Source organism: Pipistrellus hanaki (genome assembly GCF_964339955.1).
Source record: "Pipistrellus hanaki genome assembly, chromosome: 2".
Taxonomy (NCBI): Eukaryota; Metazoa; Chordata; class Mammalia; order Chiroptera; family Vespertilionidae; genus Pipistrellus; species Pipistrellus hanaki.
In genome coordinates, this window is record NC_140504.1 from 137,419,600 (window position 1) to 137,445,951 (window position 26,352).

A 26,352-nucleotide genomic window follows, 5' to 3' on the forward strand; every position below is an offset into this window, starting at 1 on the left:
AAAAGTGAGCTTTTAATCTATCTAGTGTTGCTTTCTTACCTTACTGTGTTCTGAAAGAGTCAATGCAATGTCTCTTCCCACTTTCCTTAATTTCCCTTTTAAAAGCATAATTTGTATCCTTTTCCTAGAATTCTATGTTTCATTTTTTAAAGAATCACCATATCATTTCCCACAGCAACTCTACCATTTTACATTTCTCCCAGAAATGCACAGGATTCTAATTTCTCCACATTCTTGCCAATGCCTGTTATTTGGCTGTGTGTGTGGTGTTTTTTATTGTTGTTTGTTTTTATTGACTTCAGACAGGGAGAGAGATATATAGAAACATTAATAATGAGAGAGAATCATTGATTATCTGCCTCCTGTATGTCCCACACTGGGGATCAAGTTCATAACCCAAGCTTGGAATAGAACCATGACCTCCTGGTGCGTAGGTCCACACTCAACCATGAGCCACGCTGGCCAGGTAGATATTTTGATTTTGGTAGTGATCATCCTAATGGGCGTGAAACAGTATCTCATTATGGTTTTGATTTGTATTTCCTTGATAGCTAGTGCTGTTAATTATCTTGTTATATGTTTATTGGTTATTTGTATATTTTCTTTTTTTATTTAATTTTATTGCTTAAAGTGTTACAAAGAGTAGTATATATGTTTCCTTTATTTCCCCATTGACCTTCCCCTGGCCTCTCCTACCACCCAGTATTTTGCATCCATTGGTTATGCATATATGCATGCATACATGTCCTTCAATTGGTCTTACCTCCCACTCAAACACTCCACAGCCTTCCCATTGTAATTTTGACAGTCTGTTCAATGCCACTCTGCCTCTGTATCTATTTTTGTTCATCAGTTTATAAAGTTCTTTATTATCCATAAATAAGTAAGATCATGTGGTATTTTTCTTTCATTGCCTGGCTTATTTGACCTAGTATAATGCTCTCTAGTTCCATCCATGCTGTTGCAAATGGTAAGAATTCCTTCTTTTTTATAGCAACCTAGTATTCTATTGGTCAGATGTACTACAGTTTTCTAATTCACTCATCTGCTGGTGGGCATTTAGGCTGTTTCCAAATCTTAGCTATGATAAATTTTTCTGCTATGAATATAGGGGCACATATACCCTTCCTGACTGGTGTTTCTGGTTTCTTGGGATATAGTCATATTAGTGGGATTATTGGGTCAAATGGGAGTTCTGTTTTTAACTTTTTTGAGGAAACTCAATACTGTCTTCCACAGTGGCTGCACCAGTCTGCATTCCCACCAGCAGTGCACTAGGGTTCTTTTTTCTCAGCATCCTTGCCAGCACTTGTTTGTTGATTTTTTGATGATAGTCATTCTGATAAGTATGAAATGGTACCTAATTGTTTTGATTTGCATATCTTGGATGATTAGAAACTTTGAGCATGTTTTAATGTCTTCTGGCTTTCCAGGAGGTAAGGTCAAGGAATGAATTATGGGGAAATAGTCACAATTCAGTATACAGGAGGTAAAAAGAAAATGAATGTATAAGAAGAAATGTAGAGTCTCAAAAGAACTGTTGATCCAGAAAGAAACTCACTACAGACTGATTCATATGCCTTTCAGCATAACCATTTTTGCTTGTCTCATTTTTGATTCTTATAAGTATATTTCCAGTAGGACATGATCTCACTGCCCCTCACTCACAAATACTGACACTCCCTTCATGCCCTCGAACTCTCCTTTCGTTCTCTCACTCTCACTCTAACAGCCTGCAGACCTGTTGGCAGCCATCTTACTTTCCCTGTATATTTTCTTTAAGGAAATATCTTCTCAAATCCTTGTCTCACTTTTTAATTGGCTTGTTTGTTTTCTGGGGTTGTGCTGTAGGACTTCTTTATATATTCTGGATATCAATCCCTTAATTAAGAAATATTTCCCCCATTCCTTAGGATACCTATGAAAATGTTGATAGTATCTTTTGACTCACAAAAGTTTTAATTTTGAATCCAACTTATCTATTTTTCTTTCATTGTTTATGCTTTTGGTGTCATGTCCAAGAAACCACCCCAAATTCAATATCATGAAGCTTTCCCCCTAAATTTTCTTCAATGAAGTTTATAGTTTTAGCTCTTACATGTAGGTCTTTGAAAGATTCTGATTAATATTGCAGAAGGCAAGCTTTCTATCTTATACTATTGAGTGTGATGCTGGATGAAGGATTTTCATATAAGGATTTTATTATGTTGAGTTAGTTTTCTTCTAGTCCTAATTTGTTAATGTTTTTAAATAAAAAATGGGTTGATATTTCTAATTTCTTTGGATATAATCCAAGAAGTGGGATTACTGGGTCAAATGGGAGCTCCATTTTTAGTTTTTTGAGGAAACTCCATACTGTTCTCCACAGTGGCTGCACCAGTCTGCATTCCCACCAGCAGTGCACGAGGGTACCTTTTTCTGCAAATCCTCACTAGCACTTGTCATTTGTTGATGATAGCCATTCTGACAGGTGTGAGATGGTAATGCACTGTCATTTTGATTTGCATCTCTCAGATAATTAGTGGCTTTGAGCATGTTTTCATGTGTCTCTTGGCCTTCCTTCTGTCTTTCGAAAAGATTCTATTTAGGTCTGTTGCCCATTTTTTTATTGGATCATTTATCTTTCTTTATTAAGTTGCATAAGTTCCTTGTAGATGTTGGAGTTAAACCTTTATCAGTTATTACACATCTATATAAATAAAAATGTAAATGTTCGTTTGTTCAAAATATTAAATCTCTGAAAGTTCTTCACTGATTGCTTTGAAATTTTGACACAACATTGCATTCAAATAATGCACATGTTTATATATTCCTTAGACCTACTATTATAAAGATGTCACACCTGTGACAGGTAAGAACATGCTTTTTTAAAAAATACAGTGCCATTTGTTGGACGTAAAAGCAACACACACTACACTGAATATTTTATGATTCCATTTCAATGTTTCCAATTTACAATCCATTTACAATTTTCAAATTTCCAATTTTACGATTCCATTTCAATGTTGATAATGATTGAAGATTTGTGCTTAGAAATCATGAACAAAGTTCTCAATCAATTGGGAATGCCATCACTGAATCGATCTGCTGCTGCTTCGTTCAATGTAGAATTGCATCGTGAACAAAATTACAACACGGTGATCTTTCGTCGTATGTGCAATCAAATATTCCTAAGCTAACACTTGAGTAAAAAGGCATTTACAATCAAATAATGCAAACTGTCAATAATAGGGTTGGAGAAATCTTCTTATGGGCCCAGCACGCTTCCGCTGCACCACTCTGCTCTCTGGAGAAATCTTCTTAGATGCACCTGAAGGAACTGGTAAAACATTCCTAATTAGATTGATTCTGGCAGCAATTCAATCCCAAAATGACATAGTCTTAGCTCTTGTGTCGTGTGGAATAGCCGCAACATTGATACCAGTTGGAAGAACTGCTCATTCTGCTTTGAAATTGCCATTGAACATGCAATTCATTGAAACTCCCACGTGCAACATTTCCAAAGCTTCCAGCATGGCAAAAGTATTGCAGAAATGCAAACTTACTGTTTGGGATGAATTCACAATGGCACACAAAAAATCGCTCAAGGCTCTTGATCAATCATTGCAAGATTTGTGTGGAAACATCAGACCATTTGGGAATGCATTAATATTGCTTGCAGAAGATTTCAGGCAAACATTACCTGTAATTCCTCGATAGGCACCAGCAGACAAAATAAATGCTTGCCTGAAATACTCTACTTTGTGGCGACACGTAAAGATGTTAATTTTATTACAAATATATATCTAGCTGCAAAACGATCAATCAGCTGAGACATTCTTACATCAATTGCTGGAAACTAGGAACACAAAGGTGCCGGTTGATCTGACCTTAGGATGAATTTCATTGCCTCATAACTTTGCAATTTAGTGATGTCAAAAGAAGAATTGGTTGAAAAAGTATTTCCCAATATTCAAACGAATTATAAAAATCACAATTGCTGATTGAATGAGCTATTGTTGAAGCCAAGAACAAAGACATCTATGAACTTCACAATATTATTCAGTCTAACATTCAAAGTGAGGCAGTCACAGAAAAGTCTGTCGAAACTGTTGTGGAAATAGAGAAAGTGGCTAATTATCCAACAGAATTTTTGAATTCACTTGATCTGCCAGGGATGCCACCACATGTACTGCAATTGAAAATTGGCATGCCAATTATCATGTTACAAAATATCAGCCAGCCAACACTTTGCAATGGCACTCGGCTTATAGTACAAAAATTAATGAGCAATATCGTAGAAGCAACAATCTTAACAGGACCTTTAAAAGGTGAAGATGTCCTCATTCCTCGCATTCTGTGATTCCAAGTATATGCCTTTTCAATTTAAGAGATTGCAATTCCCCATTCGATTGGTGTTTGCAATCACCATCAACAAAGCTCAGGGCCAATCTTTAGAATTGTGAGGTTTAGATCTAGACATGGATTGCTTCTCACATGGACAATTATATTTTGCATGTCCTAGAGTCAGCAAACCAGACAATCTCTATATCTGCACAGATAATTGAACAAAAAATATTGTATACTTACAAGCATTGTGGAATTTAACATATTACAAACATGCACTTTCTCTTTTCTTTCTTTTCCATTTAAACAGACTGAGCAAAGCATGGCTGGGTACAGCTAGTTGGCAAATAAGATCTTTCTTGTTGTTTTTGTTGATGATTTCTTTTGCTGTGCAAAAGCTTTTAATTTTGTTGTAGTCCCATTTGTTTATTTTCTCTTTAGCTTCCATTGCCCTAGTAGTGATATCGGTGAAGAAATTGCTTTGGCATATGTCTGGGATTTTGCTGCCTGTGGATTACTCTAATGTTTTTATGGTCTCCCATCTTATGTTTAAGTCCTATAACCATTTTGAGTTTATTTTTGTGTATGGTGTAAGTTGGTGATCTAGTTTGATTTTTTTTACATGTATGTGTCCAATTTTCCCAAAACCATTTATTGAAGAGACTGTCTTGACTTCATTGTATGTTCATGCCTCCTTTGTCAAATATTAATTGAGTATAGTGGTTTGGGTCGATATATGTATTCTCTATTCTATTCCATTGGTCTATATGTCTGTTCTTGTGTCAGTACTAGGCTGTTTTGAGAATAGTGGCTTTGTAATACATCTTGAAATCTGGTATTGAGATCCCACCTACTTTGTTCTTCTTTCTCAGGATTGCTATGGCTATTCGGGGTCTTTTTTATTCCAGATGAATTTTTTTTTTAATATATTTTATTGATTTTTTTTAACCCCCTCCCTCCCTCCCAGACATCCCCTCCCTCCCCAAAGTTTTGTGTCCATTGGTTGCACTTATAAGCATGTATACAAGTCCTTCGTTGATCTATTTTCTCCCCCAGATCTTCCTCCCCTCCCCGCTGTAATTTGACAGTCTACTTGTTGATATACTGTCACTATATCTATCTTATGGTTCATCAGTTTATAATGTTCTTTATTATCCACAAATGAGTGAGGTCATGTGGTGTTTCTCTTTCATTGATTGGCTTGTTTCACTCAGCCTGATGTTCTCCAATTCCATCCAGGTTGCTGCAAATGATAAGAAATCCTTCTTTTTTATGGCAGCATAGTATTCCATTGTGTAGATGTACCAAAGTTTTTGGATCCAATCATCTGCTGACGGACACTTCGGTTGTTTCCAAATTCTGGCTATTGTAGATTGTGCTGCTATGAACATAGGGGTGCATATATCCTTTCTGATTGGTGTTTCTAGTTTCTTGGGATATATTCCTAGAAGTGGAATTACTGGGTCGAATGGGAGTTCCATTTTCAGTCTTTTGAGGAAACTCCAGACTGTTCTCCACAGTGGTTGCACCAGTCTGCACTCCCACCAGCAGTGCACGAGGGTTCCTTTTTCTCCACAACCTCGCCAACACTTGTCTTTTTTTGATTTGTTGATGTTGGCCATTCTGACAGGTGTGAGATGGTACCGCATTGTTGTTTTGATTTGCATCTCTCGGATAATTAGTGACTTTGAGCATGTTTTCATGTGCCTTTTGGCCTTCCTTCTGTCTTCTTTTGAAAATATTCTATTTAGGTCCATTGCCCATTTTTTAATTGGATCATTCATCTTCCTTTTATTTAGTTGTATAAGCTGTTTGTAGATGTTGGAGATTAAACCTTTATCAGTGGTAACATTTGCAAATATGTTCTCCCACACAGTGGGCTTTCTTGTTGTTTTGTTGATGGTATCTTTTACTGTAAAAAAGCTTTTTATTTTGATGTAGTCCCATTTGTTTATTTTCTCTTTAGCTTCGATTGCGCTAGGGGTAGTATCAGTGAAGAAGTTCTTTTGGCATACGTCTGAGATTTTGTTGCCTGTGGTTGCTTCTAGTATTTTTATGGTTTCCCGTCTGATGTTTAAGTCCTGTATCCATTTTCAGTTTATTTTTGTGTATGGTGTAAGTTGGTGACCTAGTTTCATTCTTTTGCATGTATCTGTCCAGTTTTCCCAACACCATTTATTGAAGAGACTGTCTTGACTCCATTGTATATTTGTGCCTCCTTTGTCAAATATTAATTGAGCATAGTGATTTGGGTTGATATCTGGGTTCTCGATTCGATTCCATTGATCTATATGTCTGTTTTTGTGCCAGTACCAGGCTGTTTTGAGAACAGTGGCTTTGTAATACAGTTTGAAGTCTGGTATTGAGATACCTCCTACTTTACTCTTCTTTCTCAGGATTGCTGTGGCTATTCGGGGTCTTTTATTGTTCCAAATGAACTTTTGGAGAGTTCTTTCTAGGTCAGTGAAATATGCCGTTGGTATTTTAATGGGGAGTGCATTGAACCTATAGATTGCTTTAGGAAGTATGGACATTTTCATGATGTTGATTCTACCAATCCATGAACATGGTATGTTCTTCCATCTGTTTACATCTTCCTCTATTTCTTTTTTCAGTGTCGTGTAGTTTTCCGCGTATAGGTCCTTTACTTCCTTAGTTAAGTTTATTCCTAGGTATCTTAATTTTTTTGGTGCGATGGTAAATGGGATTGCTTTTTTAGTCTCTGTTTCTATAAACTCACTGTTGGTGTATAGAAATGCCATAGATTTCTTGGTGTTAATTTTGTATCCTGCTACATTGCCAAATTCATTTATTAAGCCAATTAGTTTTTTAATGGAGTCTTTTGGGTTTTTTATATACAATATCATGTCGTCTGCAAATAAGGTTAACTTTACTTCTTCTTTTCCAATCTGGATGCCTTTTATTTCCTCCTCTTGTCTAATTGCAATGGCTAGTACTTCCAGTACTATGTCAAAGAGGAGTGGCGATAGTGGGCATCCCTGTCTTGTTCCTGTTCTTAGAGGGAATGGTTTTAGTTTTTGCCCATTGAGTATGATGTTGGCTGTGGGTTTATCATATATAGCTTTTATTACGTTGAGGTATGAACCTTGTACTCCCACCTTGTTAAGAGTTTTTATCAGGAAAGGGTGTTGGATTTTATCAAATGCTTTTTCTGCATCAATTGATATGACTATATGATTTTTATCTTTCAACTTGTTTATGTGATGTATCACGTTTATTGATTTGTGGATATTGTACCAACCTTGCATTCCTGGAATAAATCCTACTTAATCATGGTGTATGATCTTTGTGATGCTCTGCTGGAGCCGATTTGCTAGAATTTTGTTGAGGATTTTGGCATCTATGTTCATGAGGGATATTGGTCTGTAATTCTCTTTCATTGAGTTGTCTTTATCAGGTTTTGGTATTAGGGTGATGCTGGCTTCATAGAAGGAGTTTGGAAGTGTTCCTTCCTCTTGAATTTTTTGGAATAGTCTGAGAAGGATAGGTTTTAGTTCTTCCTTGAATGTTTGGTAAAACTCTCCTGTGAAGCCATCTGGCCCTGGGCTTTTGTTTGCTGGAAGCTTTTTGATGACTGTTTCAATTTCTTCCCAAGTCACTGGTCTATTGAGATTTTTAGATTCTTCCTGATTGAGTTTTGGAAGTTTGTATTTTTCTAGGAATATGTCCATTTCCTCCAGGTTGTTCAGTTTGTTGGAATAGAGTTGTTCGTAGTATTTTGTAACAATCCGTTGTATTTCAGTGGGGTCTGTTGTTATTTCACCTCTTTCATTTCTGATTTTGTTTATTTGGGTCCTCTCTCTTTGTTTCTTGGTTAGCCTGGCTAGAGGTCCATCTATCTTGTTTATTCTTTCAAAGAACCAGCTCTTGGTTTTGTTGATCTTATGTATTGTTTTTTTGGTCTCTATGTCGTTTATCTCCGCTCTGATTTTTGTTATTTCCTTCCTTCTGCTTACACAGGGCTTTTCTTGTTGCTCCTTTTCTAACTCTTTGAGTTGTAGAGTTAGATCATCTGTTACTATTTTTTCTAGTTTTTTGCAATAGGCTTGTAAGGATATGAACTTCCCTCTCAAAACTGCTTTTGCTGTGTCCCATAGATTTTGGATTGTTGTGTTTTCATTGTCATTTGTTTCCAGGATGTTTTTAATTTCTTCCTTGATTTCTCTGGTAACCCAGCCCTTGTTTAATAGCAAGCTGTTTAGTCTCCATGTGTTTGATTTCTTTGGATTATTTTTATTGCAGTTAATTTCCAGTTTTATGCCATTGTGGTCTGAGAAGATACTTGATATTATTTCTATCTTCTTGAATTTGAAGAGACTTTGCCTATGTCCCAAAATGTGGTCTATCTTTGAGAATGTCCCATGTGCACTTGAGAAAAATGTATATTCTGTGGCTTTGGGGTGGAGTGTCCTGAAGATGTCAATTAATTCCAACTGGTCTAGTGAGTCATTTAGGATTGATATTTCTTTGCTGATTTTTTGTTTAGATGATTTGTCGAAGGGTGACAGTGGGATATTAAAATCTCCTACTATGATTGTATTGCTATTAATCTCTCCCTTAATGTCCTCCAGCAGTTTTTTAATGTATTTGGTTGCTCCTGTATTGGGTGCATATATATTTACCAGGGTTATTTCTTCTTGTTGGATTGTTCCCTTTATTATTATGAAGTGGCCATCATTATCTCTTGTTATGTCCTTCACTCTGAGATCTAATTTGTCAGATATAAGTATTGCTACCCCAGCTTTTTTTTCATTTCCATTTGCCTGGGAAACTTTTTTCCATCCCTTCACCCTCAGTCTGTGTGCATCTCTTTTTCTGAGGTGGGTTTCTTGTAGACAACAGATGTATGGGTCTTGTTTTCTTATCCAATCTGTTACCCTATGTCTTTTGATTGGAGCATTTAATCCATTTACATTTAAGGTTATTATTGATAGGTACTCATTTGACGCCATTTTTATTCTATACCCATGTTCCTTCTTCACTTCTTATTTCTTTATTTTTACAGTAGACCCTTTAGCATTTCTTGCATTGCTGGTTTGGTGGAGATAAATTCCTTCAGTCTTTTTTTGTCTGTGAAGCTCCTGATTTCCCCTTCAATTTTGATTGATAGCCTTGCTGGGTACAGTATTCTTGGATTCAGACCCTTCCTTTGCATGACTTTGTATATTTCGTCCCATTCCCTTCTGGCCTGATAAGTTTCTGTTGAGAAATCAGTTGCTAGTCTGATGGGGGTTCCTTTGTATGTAACTTTCTGTCTCTCTCTGGCTGCTTTTAAGATTCTTACTTTGTCATTGTTGTTTGCCAATTTAATTATAATGTGCCTTGGAGTCTGTCTTCTGGGATTCATTTTGCTTGGGACTCTGCGGGCATCTTGGATTTGTGTGGTTTTTTTCTTTTCTATTTCAGGAAAGTTTTCTGTCATTATTTCTTGAAATACTTTTTCCATGTCTACCTCAGTTTCCTTTCCTTCCGGAACCCCTATTATTCGAATATTGTTTTGTTTTGTTATGTCCCAAAGCTCCCGTAGGCTCTCCTCCTGCTTTTTAATCTTTTTTTCTAGAAGTTGCTCTACTTGGGTATTTTTTTCCATCTTATCTTCTAGCTCACTGATGCGGTCCTCTGCTTCATCTAGTCTACTCTTGATGCTTTCTATTGAGTTCTTCATGGTAGCGATGTCACTTTTCATTTCTTCTTGGTTCTTCTTCAGTTCCTCATGGCTCTTCTTCATTTCCTCATGGTTCTTCCTCATTTCTTCTTGGCTATTGTCAAATTTCTCTTCCATTCTTTTTAACCATGCTATGATCATTACTCTGAATTCTTGCTCTGGTAGGCTGCTTACCTCTGACTCGTTTACTTCCTTTTCTGGTGATGCCTGCTTTTCTTTCACGTACGGACTATGTTTTTGTCTCCCCATCTTTTCAGGAAGTCTGGTTATGTGGTATTCCTTCTCCTGCGTTGATTTTTGAGGTACAAAATACAACACTACCAGGTACAACACAAGAGGCACTTAACAGGAATGTATTTACAATATTAATAACCTCTAATAAAGGTGACCACTAGAGAAAGGCAACTTAGGGGATAGTTGAGAAGGAATAGAGGTAAAAATAAAATAAAGAAAAAATTTTAAAAAAAAAATTAAAATTAAAATTAAAAAAAAAATTAAGTAAATTTAAAAAAAAAGAGGGATAAAGAGATAGAAAAAGAAGAGGAAAAAAATAATGACAAAATGAAGTTGGAAAACAGGGAAAAAAAGAAGATGGAGAGAGAGAGCGAGAGAGAGAGAGAAAGAGAGAGAAGAAGCAAACTAAAAGAGAAATGTGAAACAAACTATATATATGTGGAGAAAATTGCCAAAGAACAACCTCTGGACCCCGCCAATGCCAGTAACAATATTTGGAGATTAATACAAACTACTATATCCACTATTATTAAGTAAGGCTATGATATACAGAAGTAAAAAAAAACAAACAAAAACAGAGGATTTAAAAAAAATACAAAGCAACAATAACAATACAGGAATAAGCATAACAATTTCACTAAAAAGCATAAAAATTCACAATAATCAACCTTCACACAAACAATGCGACAAGGATAGAGGGGAGAACAGATTTTTTTTTTTTTAACTAGTTAATATAGTGCAGAGATTGGTATTTATACACTTGGATCAGGGGTTGGAACTTAGGTCTATAAGTATAGTGAGAGCTTTAGCAGGGGGTATACAGAGAGAATAGAGGAAAAACTAAAGCCAGAATGGGATAGGATAAACTGTAGACTAAAGGGTAAAGTTTAGTAGGAGAGTGATAGTGTAAAGGTTGAGTTGGGATAGGGTTGAATGATGCTATAGTAGAGATTAAAATAGAATGAAGGTTACTCCTAATGTAAAATAAAGAAAAAATAAAATGGTACTAGAGAGAGAGAGAAAAAAAAAAAAAAAATTTTTTTAAAAATTGCAAAATAGCAGTAGTAATAGTGATGATAGAGATTGAAAAATGTAATAATTGAAAAGGTAAAATCAAGTAAGGAAAAAAGAAAAAAATTGTTTCTTAAGTAAAAGATATGAAAAAATGAAAATTAAATAAAAGATGTAAAAAATGACCAGTAGTAGTCCCTTACTTCCTCAGTTAATGTATTTGGCACTTCTGATTCTCGGACCAGACAGTCTTGCAGTTCCCAGCTTTCCACTGCACCTCAGTTTTGTAAGGTAATCCTTAATTTTTAAGTAGGCTATATCTTAGTTATTTGTGTCCATTTATTTTTGATTAATTAAAAGACAAAAGAAAAGAAAAGAAAAAAAAACAAAAAAACAAAAAAAGAAGGGCAGTTTGTAATTCAGCTCTTAGGTGTCAGTGTTTCTGGTTTGACCTCCCAGTCTTTTTGGTTGCTCTGGCCTTCTTTCTCTATGGCTCTAGCTGGCAGGGTGCTAGCTGGCTCCCAGACTATCTCTTCTGGCTCCGATCCCTTGTTTCCAGGAAGGGAATTTCTGCCTGCAAATTCCCCAGATATGCCCAACTAGGCAGGCCTTCCCTAGTATTCCGAAGCTAGGGGGTGAAGGGGTTCAGGCGCCGAGGTGTCCAGATGTTCCGCCCTTGGCGGGACAGCCGCGATTCTTAACACTCTGTCCCCTGTCCCCTGGCGTTTCTTTTTTTTTTTTTTTTTTTTTTTTTTAATAAAATCAAAAATTCCCGCTTCTGGGGAAGCTTATGCCAAACCCAGCACTAGATGTCGCTGCAGCCTTCTTAGGGCTCAGCTTTGCAGGCGCTCCATGGAGGCGGGGCCGGAACTCCCCGGCTACCGTGGCTCCCCGCGCCGGAGGACCGCGATCTCTCAGGCTTTCCCCGCAAACTCTGACCTTTCCGTGGGTGACCGAAGAACTCCTTTGAATCCACGCGCCTGCGCCAATTCGGGCGTCTCAGCTACTGGATGGACCTCTCCGCTGTGGGCTTTCCCGGCCTCAGAGAAGCCACTCCTTTCTCGCAGCACCGCCGCCACTGCCACTGCTGCTGCCGCTGCCGCGGGCCGCCGCCTTGGCCAGGAAATTATGTCCAAAGGATCGCTCCCTAGCTTGCTAGAGACCTCGGCTGCCCCTCAGCTGCTAATCAACCCTCCCTGAGCGACTCAGATGCCACTTTTATCTGTTCTGGGACCAGAGTCAGAACAGGTCCGACTGTTCGGTCGCCATCTTCAAGCTCCGCCCTCCCCAGATGAATTTTTAGAGAGTTATTTCTAGGTCTGTGAAATATGCCATTGGTAATTTAATGGGGAGTGCATTGAATCTATAGATTGCTTTGGGTAGTACGTATGGACACTTTAATGATATTGATTCTACCAATCCATGAACATAGTATGTTCTTGCATCTGTTTACATCTTCTGAAACACCAAGCAAAAAGGATATATGCACCCCTTTGTTCAAAGCAGCACAATTCACCACAGCTAAAATTTGGAAACAGCCTAAATGCCCATCAGCAGATGAGTGGATTAGAAAACTATAGTACATCTACGCAATAAAATACAATGCTGCTGTAAAAAAGAAGAAATTCTTATTTTTTCCAAAAGCATGGATGGACCTGGAGAGCATTATGTTAAGTGAAATAAGCCAGGCAATGAAAGATAAAAAAGAAAAAAGAAAAAAAAAAGAAAGAAAAAAACATGATCTCACTCATTTATGGAAAATAAAAAAACATTATAACCCAATGAATAAAAGGATAGATACAGAGGCAGTAAAGCATGGAACAGACTGTCAATTTACAGCAGGAAGGCTGGGGAATGTTGGGGAGGAAGGGAAATAGATCAACCATAGGACTTCTATGCATGCATACAAGCACACCAATGGACACAAGACTCTGGTGGGGAGAATGAGGGGGGAATGTGACAGAGGGAAGGGGATGCTGGGGGGAAGTCAGTGGGGGAAAAATGGAGATATATGTACTAATATATGTAATACTTTACATAATAAAAAGTTAGCAAAAAATTTAAAATAAAGTAAAAAAATTTTTAAAGGGGGGTTTGAATATTTTTATGTATTGGATATTTGAATTTCCATGTTTCTCTGTAAAATCAATATTGATTGTACTTTTTTTAAAAAAAGGTATTTATGTTGATTTCACAGAGGAAGGGAGAGGGAGAGAGAGTTAGCAACATCAGTGATGAGAGAGAATCATTGATTGGCTGCCTCTAGAATACCCCACACTAGGGATGGAGTCCATAACCAGGGCATGTGCCCTGCCCAATAATCAATCCATAACCTCCTAGTTCTTAGATCAACGCTCAACCTCTGAGCCACACCAGCCAGGCTACTGGTTGTAGTCTCTCCTTACCTTGATTGTGTTCACGTTTATCTCCATTTGAAGACATATTTGCTATTAAAACTCCACTCCCTCTCTCTCTCTCTTTTCCCCCTGAAGGCTTCTCTCTGGGCTCCACAGTTCAGTCTCACACCAAAGGAATCTGGATGTGGTGTGTGCATCACCCTAAGAAACCAAACTACACCCTAGTTCTGCTTGAAACTAAGGGGCTGGGAGATGAAGAGAAGGTAAGTATTAAAGATTCAATTTGGACACAATCCCCTCATTTTTGGATATTGTCTACAACATTTAATATCTTTCTTTTTAAAATTTTTATTATTATTATTTTAATTATTACTCAAATACGACCTGGCACTAAAACATGTGTGTGTGTGTGTGTGTGTGTGTGTGTGTGTGTGTGTGTTGTTGTTGTTGTTGTTGTTTTTCATTTCTGCTAAGAGACTGAGTTTTTCTATAAGAGATAATGAAAATATAAGGCAGAATCCTAGAAGACCATAGTGGTCATTACATAGTATTTTAATTATTAACAAGAGGCTATAAGCAAAACCAGTTAACACAGATACTTAAAGGTACTACAAACAAAATCAGCCATGAGTCCTATCCTGCAGAGAACTTTAGTTAAGGATTAATGTTCAGAAGTCCTAAACTGTTGTTTAAATGTAAACGCTGTCATTAACACAGTGGCCTTAGCAAATTATTTCACTTCATTTAACCTCAGCTTTCTGATCTGTAAAACTAATGAAAACGGTCTATATTTGCCTCATAGCATTGTTTTGACTATTTAATATAATGGAAAGTATTAGGTGAATAATAATGACTAGATAAAATAGCTAAAATATTATTACTCTTACATAAGTCAATTTTGCTGTAAAAACATAAAGAAAATTAAATTACATTTAAGGCTTAAGAGTGCCCACCAATCTGAACTATTTGTTTTGCAATTATCTAAAAATGGTCATAAGAGGACCTAGTGAGAATGCGTGTAACCAAAAATACTAATCAGAAGACTATTCAAAGTCCAAGTCCTACTAACAACCATTTTCCTTTGGATTTGTTTTCTTCTTTAAGTCATTAATCTAAAAAGAGCTACTTCACTAAATGAGCATCATTTTATTTTGCTGCTCTGGAAACTGCCATCAGAATAAATCATGATCCTGACCCAATGTGTTGATTTCCAGGGTAACAACCAAAATGACTCCTGGATCTTTGCCCTGGCAATTCTGCTGAGCAGCACCTTTGTGTACAACAGCATAGGGGCCATAAACCATCAGGCCATGGGCGAACTGCAGTATCCTTTTTGTGGTCCAGAAGAGCATCAACATCAGAGGGGAGGCCTGTACTTAAAAACCAGCTCCATTGCCGAAACTGGTTTGGCTCAATGGATAGAGCGTCAGCTTGGGAACTGAAGGGTCCCAGGTTCAATTCCGGACAATGGCATGTATCTTGGTTGCAGGCATATCCCCAGTGGGGGGGTGTGCAGGAGGCAGCTGATCGATGACTCTCTCTCATTGATGTTTCTAACTCTGTATCTATCTCCCTTCCTCTCTGTACAAAAATCAATAAAATATATTAAAAAGAGAAAAAAAAACCAGCTTCATGAATATGAATCCTGGTGAATCAAGCACAAAAAGAGAGTGTATAAAAAATAATTAAATAATTCAAGGGCAGCAAGAATTAACACTTGGGTTAGAAACAAAGCAAAAACAAAGGTTTGGAATATGTGGGACTAATATGGCATGAATGCCACTGTTCTTTTACACCATTTTTCCTTAGTTTGCTACTCAGCTATGTGACAGAGCTGACAGATAAAATAAGGGCAAAATCTTCACCTGAGGCAAATGAGGTTGAGGACTCCGCTGACTTTGTGAGCTTCTTTCCGGATTTTGTGTGGACACTGAGGGATTTTTCCCTAGAATTGGAAGTACTAGATGGGCAACCCACCTCAGCAGATGAGTACCTGCAGAATTCACTCAAACTTAGGCAAGGTAAAGGGGACTTAGAACTGATTATTGGGAACCACACGCCATTAGAAACCATCAACTTTTATTTTTGTACTTAGAGTTTTTACATGTATAGCTTTCTATTTTTTCTCAGCTGCCTAGTTCTAAGAACTAATGCTTGTTTAATATCTAAATTCATAGATTTGATTTTGAATCATCTTCTCCCCTGTACTAAGAACAAGTTTCTTTTTCTTTTACCTTTTCCTGCACTGTGATCAGAATGATTTTCATCTCCCTGCATAGAGCTTGAGATATTGTAATTAGCCAAAGAATATGGAATGGAATGAGCATTTATTTAAAGAAAATAGATTAAAGCATAAAAATTCGCTAAGTTAGGGGCAAACTATGGCCCACAGGCAAATGATGGCCAATGCAGCCTGCCAGCTATTGTACAAATAGGTTTTACTGGGTGAATACAATGTAGATGGTCCATGGCTGCTTTCATTCTATACAGCAGAACTGGATACCTGGAAAAGAAACCACCTGACTTGCAAAGCCTACTATATTTATGATTTGGACACTTACAGAAAAAGTTTCCAAGCCCCTATATTAAGCAAAGCTTTTTTTTTTTTTTTAATCTTTATCCAGGTACCACTCTTAAAAATGAAAAATTTAATCTACTCCGACTTTGTATCCGAAAGTTCTTCCCAAAGAAGAAATGCTTTATCTTTGATTGTCCCACTCATCGGAAGAAGCTAACCCAACTTGAGACAATGCATGATGATGAGCTGGACCCTAAATTTGTGCAACAAGCTGCAGACTTCTGTTCCTACATCTTTACCAATTCCAAAGTCAAAACTCTTTCAGGAGACATCCAGGTCAATGGATCCCGTGAGTCCACTTCTGGGTCATTACTCTCACTGTTAAAACTAAAGGAAGATGGAATAGCTCTAGCTGGTTTTGCTCAATGGATAGAGCATTGGCCTGTGGACTGAAGGGTACAGGGTTCGATTCCAGCCAAGGGCACATGCCTGGGTTGAGGGCTCGATCCCCAGTAAGGGACATGCTGGAGGCAGCCAATAAATAAATCTCATCATTGATCTCTCTCTCTCTCTCTCTCTCTCTCTCTTTCGCGCCCCCCGCCCCCCATACCTTTCTGAAATCAATAAAGAAATTTAAAAGGAAAGAAAAAAGAAAGGAAGGAAGGAAGGAAGGAAGGAAGGAAGGAAGGAAGGAAGGAAGGAAGGAAGGAAGGAAGGAGGGAGGGAGGGAGGGAGGGAGGGAGGGAGGGAGGGAGGGAAGGAGGGAAGGAAGGAAGGAAGGAAGGAAGGAAGGAAGGAAGGAAGGAAGGAAGAAAGAAAGAAAGAAAGAAAGAAAGAAAGAAAGAAAGAAAAGAAAGAAAAGGTGGAATAGCATCCACCTAATTTGAGCTTAAAAAATGCAAATCTCCTACAACTAGAGGCCCAGTGCATGAAATTTGTGCACTCCAGGAGTTCCCTCAGGCCAGCCTGGGCCCTTTCACAATTCAGCAGCCCTCAGGGGATGTCCAGACATCCTTAGTACTGGATTGGAGGAGGGAGAGGCTCCCACCACACCCCCAACACTGCAGTGCTTGCCAGCCATGAGCCTGGCTTCTGACTGAGCACTACTCCTTCTGTGGTAGTGCACTGATGACCAGAGCACAGCTCCTACATTGAGTGTCTAATCCCTGGTGGTCAGTGTGTGTCATAGCAATAGGTCATTCCCCTATTAGGTGGATATACACCTTTTATTATATACTAGATGCCTGGTGCACAAAATTCATGCACTCGGGAAGTCCAGCCTGCTCCGTCCTACAATCTAGGACCCCTTGGAGGATGTTGGAGAGCTGGTTTCAGCCTGATCCCCACAGGCCAGTACAAGGGACCCTTCCCCCCACTTTCTCTCTGAGATTCATCAGTCTGTTCCATGTTGCCATGCCTGTGGTTTCTGCTGCATTGAGCATTTGTGCACTCATGGTCAATGCACATGATAGCTGCCAGTCGGCTGGCCATTAGGCTTTTGTATATATAGATTATTACTGTGGTACATCCTAGATGACACAACATTTCTAGCAGATTTTATTAGCCAGATTTCCTTGGTGAGAAAAGATAGAAAAGGATAAATAAAAAAGCCTCTGTTATTTCAAATTAACCTAGTAACCTGGATCTGTACTATCCCATATGATAGCTAGAAAAGTGCAGTAGCTACATTTATCTAAAATTAAAGGTAAGTTAGTTAAAATTAAATAAATTTGAAAATTCACATTACATGTATAGTGGCTGGAATATTAGATAGCACATATAGCAGATGACTATCATCACAGAAAGGTCTTTTGGACAGTTTTCTATTGGAATAAATGAAATGGTGACCTTTTTTAATGCATTTTTAGTTCTTTAATACTCACCCAATAATACATTTTCCCATTAATTTTAGAGAGAGAGAAGCATCAATGTGAGAGAGAAACATTAATCAGTTGCCTCCTGCATGCACCCCAACTAGACATCAACTCCACAACCTAGGTGTGTGCCCTGACCAGGAATCAAACCCACAACTTTTTGGAGCATGGGACGATGCTCAACCAACTTAGCCACCTGGCCATGGCAGAGGACTTCTTTTCAATTGTTTCACAGTTATTGATTTTTTAAATGCTTACCACGAGCCAGAACTGATGATAGTGGCATAAATGAAAGGTACATTTCCTATCCTAATGGTGCTTAGGGGTAAAGCACATGCCCTCAATAAATACAGTTCTATGGTGCCTAGAACAGAGGTTCTCACCCTTTGATATGAATCCATATCACCAAAGATCTCGCCAGAGGAGGATTTAACTCAGTTCATCTGGAGCAGAGGCTGAGAGTCTGCATTTCTAGAAAACTTCTAGGTGATGCTAAGGATATAGATGCTGTGACCAAATGAGTATTGAAACATATCACCAGATTTATGGATGATGGATTGTTTCCTAATCCCACCTATAACAAATGTTTTGTTCTCTATTTGTAGGACTGGAGACTCTGGTGATGACCTATGTCGATGCCATCAGCAGTGGAGACCTGCCCTGCATAGAGAACGCAGTTCTGGCCTTGGCCCAGATAGAGAATTCGGCTGCAATGCAAAAGGCTATTGCCCACTATGACCAGCAGATGGCCCAGAAAGTTCAATTACCCACAAACACCCTCCAAGAGCTCCTGGACCTAAACATGGCCAGTGAGAAAGAGGCCATTGAAGTCTTCATGAAGAATTCCTTCAAGGATGTAGACCATTTATTTCAAAAAAAATTAGCGGTAATTTTTTTCTTCTGTTTATATGGATTAGGGTCTCAGAAAGCAAAGTACTAATAGAAAATAAAATGGGTATTTATTGCAAGAGAAGGAATTCTTACTAGACTTTAATATGATAAAACTAGAGGCCTGGTGCTCAAAATTTTTGCACGGGGAACAGGGTGTGTCCCTCTGCCCAAGCCTGCACCCTCTCCAATCTGGGACCTCTCGAGGGATGTCTTACTGCCCGTTTAGGCCTGATCCTGGTGATATCTCACATAAACAGACAGTAGAAAATCACTCTCACAATCCAGGACTGCGAGCTCTCAACTGCTCACCTGTCTGCTTTCCTGATTGCCCCTAACCACTTCTGCCTGCTAGCATGATACCCCCAACCACTTCCCTGCCAGCCTGATTGATGCCTAACTGCTCCCCTGCCAGCATGTTTGCCCCTAACTGCCCTCCCCTACAGGCCTGGTCCCGCCCCCCAACTGATCTCCCATGCAGACCTGGGTCCTCCCAACAGCCCTCACCTGCAGGCTTAATTGCAACCAACTGTCCTCCCTTGTAGGCCTGATCCCTCCCAACTGCCCTCACCTGCTGGCCATCTTGTGTCCACATGATGGCAGTCATCTTTGACCGCATGAGGGCAGCCATCTTTTGTTGGAGTGATGGTCAATTTGCATATCATTCTTTTATTAGATGGGATTAGATAGGATACAGGCATGATGGTGCATGGGTGGGGGCCAGCTGGTTTGCCCTTTTCCTGATTGGGGTTGGGGATCCCTTGGGGCATGGGCTAGGAGCCTATGGGGTTTGAAGGCCAGCCATACCAAGCAGAGGGCTTGGTATCTGGGATTTATTTATATTATATAATTGAAACTTTGTAGCCTTCAGTGGAGCCAATCCTCCTCCTCACTCCACAGCCACAGCCATTTTTGTTGGGATTTATTTATATTCTATAATTGAAACTTGTGGCCAGGAGTGGAGGCTTGCGCCTGCCAGGGCAGGCAGAAAGTTTGGCTTCCTCCAACTCCGGGAGTAACTAAAGCATCCTGCTCTCTCCAGCTCCATGGCTGCCACCATTTTTGTTGGGATTTATGGTCAGTTAATGCTACAGAAACCTTGTAACATTAAGTGGAGGCCTGGGCCAGCAAGGGCAGGCAGAAAGCTTGGCTTCCTCACTTGCCGGGGAACCCCAAACCTCCCTTCTGCTCTCTGTGGCTCCGGCCAATTTGGTTGGGTTTATTTACATATTTTCTCCTGATTGGCTAGTGGGCATGGCTTGTGGGTATAGCAGAGGTATGGACAATTTGCATATTACTCTTTTATTAGGATAATAAGATCCATTTTATTATGATTGACACAAAGTTTTGAATATTTTTTTTTCTTTTTACGCAGAAACATACTCTTTCTCATAATTTAGTTAAATGCATGCAGGTAATAATTAGTTTCTCATCAATTTTATAATATTAAATCTGTCTGGTACTTGCTTGCTGGTACCAGGCAGATTTAATATTATAACCAAAAGCAAAGAAAGATGTAGTCTTAGTTACGTGGGCTTACATTCCTTCCATATGCAATAGCTGGTCCAATTTGAAAGCAGAAGTTTCTTTCTAAAGGTGTATTTGTAGGACTAGAGAACCTAGTCCTGACCTATGTCAATGCCATCAGCAGTGGGGCCCTGCCCTGCATAGAGAATGCAGTCCTGGCCTCAACCCAGAAAGAGAATTCGGCTGCAGTGCAAAAGGCTGTGGCCCCCTATGACTGGCAGATGGGTAACATAAATGCTAACAAAAAGCTAGCAATCTCTACCATGAACTTCACCTCCAAGGAGAAACGGACTTCAATAGAAAGACAGGATCAAGAGGAAGGATGTGCTCCTGTGAGGTGCCTGTAACTTTTACAGGGAAGGATCAAAAACTGGTTTTTGAAAAGCCTTTACAAAAATCCTGAGGCCAAGCTAATTTTTCCTTTGTGCCATTCTACTTTCTATTTTCACATTAAAGGCCCAGCTAGCAAAAAGGCGAGATGACTTCTGTACAGAGAATATGAAAGCATCATCAGATCGCTGCTCAGCTTTACTTAAGGATATCTTCCATTCTTTAGAAGAACAAATAAAGCAGGAGGCTTTTACTAAACCAGGAGGATATTCTCTCTTAATGCAGACTGTGAATGAGCTGAAGAAAAAGTATCTTCAGGAACCCAGGAAGGGAATACAGGTAACCAGCACTGATCTGTCTCTGTTTCTCCCTTCAACCCCACACTTCCCTTCCTCCCAGCCTCCCGCCACCTCTTTTCCTTAGATCTGCTTTCTCCTTGATGGCTTCATTCCTCACCCCGAATGGGACCACAGCACCAACAGCTCCATAAAGAGACCCCGCATTCAGAGAACAGACACTCTCAATCTATATTTATATCAATTTCTTACAAAGGAATCTGATTCATTGGGTTCCAGGCTTGGCCAATCTGGAGCATGTGTCCACCGTGTTAAAGGGGCACCTTGAACAACACAAGGACCAGGGCCAAGAGAAGCAATTCCTACAGGATAAGATGGTGGGCAAATAGGAATAAGCGCTTCCAGCAGTTTCCTAACACTAATGCCATTTTCTCTGGGTCCTAGAGTGAAGAAGTCCTTCAGACATACCTGAGGTCCAAGGAGTCTGTGATTGATGCAGTCTTACAGACAGACCAGACTCTAACAAAAAGGGAAAAGCTGCTTGAAGGTGAGAAGCAATTCAAGAGACTAGATAGCCTCAACAGCTTTTAAAAGTTTAAATAATTTGGCTTGGAGAACCTGGGGTCCTTAAACAAAACCTGATGAGCAAAGATGCCTATGACTAGCCAGAGTCAGTCTCCGTGGGCAAATGCAGTCAGCAGCAACAATGTCAGGTGAGTTCACAAAGAAGAAACAGCGAGGGGGTCACCCACATGAATTTGTCTTCTTCCTTTCCTCCTGGCAGTGCAACGTGTGAAAGCTGAATCTGCAAAAGCTGCAGAAAAAATGCTAGAGGAAATGCAAAAGAAGAATCAGCAGATGATGGAGGAGAAAGAAAAGAGTTATCAGGAATATGAGAAACAGCTGACTGAGAAGATGGAGCAGGAGAGGGCCCAATTAATGGCAGAGCAAGAGAGGGCTCTGGCTCTTAAACTTGAGGTATATAATGACTTCATCTTGAGGTTTCTCTTTTTCTCTTGCTGTCCACTCTTCCTGGCCTATTTGTCTGTTAGAACATGAAACCTGGAAAGACCTTGCATACCCATTTATAATTTTCAATCCCTGTCTGTCTGCCTGGCTTGGAACTTGCCTACCATATTTTTCAACGTATAAGATGACCCCCTAATTTTACAGTTAAAACATAGGTTTAGGCCTATATTCGCTGTATAAGACTACCCCCCACTTCCGAGGCAACACCAGTTCTTTTTTTAATAGACCACCTCTCTGACTCTGGCCAATCTGAGCAGGCTTTTTACTAGAACACAGTGTAGCTTCGGGTACAGAACATGTATAATTTGCATGCATAAAAAGCCTGCTTGGATTGGCTGAGTTAGAGAGGCGGTCCAAGCAGCCTTGCAGTAATTGGAAAATTTGTTTAGCGGCATATCCAGATGATTTTCGGGATCGAGTTGGAAAATTCGTTTAGCGGCATATCAAGACATTTTTCAGGATATACTAGGCGTATAAGACGACCCCGATTTTCAGTTGGCTTTTTTTCGTTTCAAAAGTCATCTTATATGCCAGAAAATACGGTATATCTAGTTATTAATTTTATTTTATTATCCTTTATCTCATATCTAGTCCTTTATCAGTACACAAGGGGTCCAGTGCACAGATTTGTGCACTGGTAGGGTCCCTCAGCCTAACCTCTGCCATCTCAAAATTCGGGACCCCCTCAGGGGATGTTAGACTACTGGTTTGGGCCCAATCCCCACAGGTCAGGCTAAGGGACCCCACCATTGCACAAATTCATGCACCAGGCTGGTTTCAACCCAATTCCCACAGGCCACATTGAGGCATCTCACCAGTGCACAAATCCATGCACTGGGCCTCAAATATGCATATAAGATCATTGGTTAATCTTTTCCCACCCTCTGCCCTCTCCCTTTCCCTCAGAAATCATCAGTCTGTTCCATGTTTCCTTGCCTGTGCATCAAGTGTCTGCCCCCTGGTGGTCAGCATGCATTATAGCTATCAGTCTAATAGACAAACAGTTGCTTACACTTTTATAAGTAAAGAATAGAGGCCCTGTGCATGAAATTTGTGCATGGGGGCTGGAGGGTGGCCCTCAGCCCACCGGGATCAGGCCTGAAAGGGGAGTCAGACATCCCTCTCATAATCCAGGACAGCTGGCTCCCAACTGCACTCATGCCTGCCTTCCTGATTGCCCCTAACTACTTCTGCCTGCCAGCCTGGTCACACCCTAACCACTGCCCTTCCAGCCTGATTGATGCCTAACTGCTCTCCTGCCAGCCTGATTGTCCCTAACTGCCCTCCCCTGCAGGCCTGGTCACCCCTAACTGCCCTCACCTGCAGTCCTGGTCACCTCTAACTGCCTTCCCCTATAGTCTTGGTCACCCCTAAGAGCCTTCCCCTGCAGTCCAGGTCCCCCCAACTGTTCTCTCCTGCAGACCTGGGTTCCCCTCCCCCAATTTCTCTTCCTTGCAGGCCTGTTCTCCCCCAACTTCCCCTCTTCTGGCCTGGTCACCCCTAATTGCTCACTCCTGCAGGCATGATTGCCCCAACTACCCTCCCTTGTAGGCCCGGTCCCTCCCAACTACTCTCCCCTGCTTACCTGATCCACCCACAACTGCTCTCCTTTGCAGACCTGGTCCCTCTCAACTTACCTCCTGTACTGACTATCTTGTGTTCACATGGGGGCAGGATCTTTAACTACTTCTGCCTGCCAACCTGGTCACACCCTAACCACTGCCCTTCCAGCCTGATTGATGCCTAACTGCTCCCCTGCCAGCCTGATTGGCAGACATCTTGTGTGTTGGAATGATGGTTAATCTGCATATTACTCTTTTATTAGATAGGATAGAGGCCTTGTGCATGGATGGTGGCCGTAAAGGGTGTCCTGGATAAGGGTGTGGGTTCCCTTGGGTTGTGGGGTGGCCTGGGTGAGGGGCCTATGGTGGTTTTCAGGCTGGTCACACCCCCTAGTGACCAAAGCAGAGACCCTGGTATCTGGGGTTTATTTATCTTATATAATTAAACTTTGTAGCCTTGAGTGGAGGCCTGGGCTGGCCATGGCTGCAGAACTTGGCTTCCTTCATTGCTGGGGGCAACACTAGCCTCCTTTTCTCTGCAGCTCCATGGCTGCCACCATTTCTCTTTGGATTTATGTATCTTCTATCATTGAAACTTTATAGCATTGAGTGGCTGGGCAGGCAGAAAGCTTAGCTTCCTCTATCGCCAGAGAAACCCAAGCCTCCCTCCTGCTCACTCTGTGGCCACCGCCATCTTTGTTGGTGCTAATTTGCATACTTGTTCTGATTGGCTGTTGGGCATGGATGGTGGGCATGGCTGGTGGGTGTAGCTGTGTGGTGGTTAATTTGCATATTACTCTTTTATTAGATAGGACTTGAGCCTGTTGCATAAAATTTTGTGCAGGGCTAGGATCCCTAGTCCTGGCTGGCCATTAGGGCCAATTTGGGTCTTCCTTCAGACTGATGTCAGGGAACTTACCCTGGTTGCCAGCTGCTGGCTGGGTCCTTCCTTATCCCAGCTTCCAGCTGCCAGCTGGGCCCTTCCTTTGTTCTGCACCAACCCCTGGCGGTCAATGCACATCATAGCCAGCAGTCAAACTCCCAAGGGGACAATTGGCATATTAGCCTTTTATTATATAGGATTCTTAAATCAATATATATTATCTTCTAGGCATTATAAATGCTATGTCTTATCTGTATATCTTGCTTAATGTTATATGAAGCAAGAATTGTTGTGTACCTACCTATACCTTTGGAAAAAACACAGTTCAGAAAAGATGAGCTTTTACAGGGTCAAACAGATCGGTAAGATATCTGAACCACCTTCAGACTTAGAGGAATCTACAATCACTGTTTTTCTGTCACACCTGGTGTGACTTTGGTTCTAAGAAACCCTTTATGAACAGAAAGACACCTTTCCTCTCACACCTGTGTCTGCCACTCCTGTCTGTTTGCTATGCCCTACTCCTAGCTTGTGTAGTGAGTTTTCTGTGGAAATCCAGTGTGAACAGTTAGGGGCCTTGATGTCCTTACTTATATCCTGCTACTCTTGCAACCAAGCTTAAGTCAAATTCCCTGATCTAAGATTCAGGCACTTCCTTTGATTTTGAGAAATTTTTACTTCTGTCATGTGTATGTATATGAACGTCTGTGTGTGTGTGTGTGTGTGTGTGTGTGTGTGTAAGAGACTATAAGATTTGAAAAGAAATATAATTAAGACTTCCCACATAGGTTGTATAGAATTAATAGGACTTATAATTTAAGTTTATCAAAAAATAGATGGTATAAGCCAAAATCTTTCTTAGCTAAAGGAGGCTCAAGATAAGCAAAGAGGGAGCTTAGATGTCCAAGTAAAAGTATGCTATATAACAGAAGCCTAATATGCAAAATATCCCCTCGACTGCAAGTTTGACCAGGAATGCAACTGCTCACTATGATGCGTCCTGAGCACCAGGGAGTGGCAGGGAATATGGCTGGCATCGGTGACCCAGTGCTGGCAGTGAGTAGCAGAGGAGGCACTGCTGGCCCCAATGAGCCCTGATGAGAGCAGGACCATGGCAGGATGGTGAACCATGTAAGTGGGTGGCATCAGAGCAAGGCAAATGCAAAGAGAGTAGGGCTCTATTGCCCGGCCCATCACCCTGCAGATGGCGACCAGTGGCAGTGGCAGGAGGGGGTTGGGGGCCTGACGCCTGGCTCCTAGGTGCTGAGGAAGTCTGACAGGGCCCCATAACTCAGGAGGAGGGGAGTATACAGGGGCCCAGAGGGCCATGTCCCAGAGGTCAGGTGGGACCTGCCCTTCCACACTAGATACCTGTGCTCCAATCACCAGCCAGGCCTAGAGACCACACCTGTACTTGGATTTCATGCACCAGGCCTCTAGTAATGAATATTTATGGTACAGAAAAATTTCAATAAGAAATTAAATAATAAAAAATAACTATAAATGTGGAAACTAACTACTGTATACGTTGAGATTTTTGTACTGCTGTACTGAATTTACTCTTTATTTGTCCCTTTTTAGGAACAGGCCCTGTTACTAAAGGAAGGATTCAAAGATGAAGGCAGACAACTTCAGAGAGAAATAGAAAATCTCAAGAATAACATGGCAGGAAGCAGAAAGAAATGTATCTTAATCTAAAGACCTATATGTATCTTAATCTAAATAAATTCCTTGTCACTCAACCCAAGACATAACTCAAGCAGTTTTATAATTATATATATATATATATATATATATATATATATATATATATATAGTTATAGTAAAACTT

The 26,352-nt window shown here is 40.2% G+C and overlaps 1 protein-coding gene across 3 annotated transcripts in view; it reads left to right on the forward strand.

The window, feature by feature from the left end:
* The window catches only part of LOC311616656 (guanylate-binding protein 1-like), an 87,033-nt gene extending 60,762 nt beyond the window's left edge, over window positions 1-26,271 (forward strand). For 2 of the 3 annotated variants that reach the window (XM_084872294.1, XM_084872296.1), the window contains 9 exons: window positions 13,750-13,877; window positions 14,829-14,938; window positions 15,436-15,635; window positions 16,239-16,481; window positions 18,612-18,892; window positions 20,878-21,090; window positions 21,492-21,594; window positions 21,832-22,025; window positions 26,103-26,271. In XM_084872294.1, the coding sequence (XP_084728420.1) occupies window positions 13,750-13,877; window positions 14,829-14,938; window positions 15,436-15,635; window positions 16,239-16,481; window positions 18,612-18,892; window positions 20,878-21,090; window positions 21,492-21,594; window positions 21,832-22,025; window positions 26,103-26,219 (1,589 nt within the window). In that variant the 3' untranslated portion in view covers window positions 26,220-26,271. The remainder of the gene's footprint in view (window positions 1-13,749; window positions 13,878-14,828; window positions 14,939-15,435; window positions 15,636-16,238; window positions 16,482-18,611; window positions 18,893-20,877; window positions 21,091-21,491; window positions 21,595-21,831; window positions 22,026-26,102) is intronic. The other variant, XM_084872299.1, reaches the window with a different exon arrangement.
* Window positions 26,272-26,352: the final 81 nt, after the last annotated feature.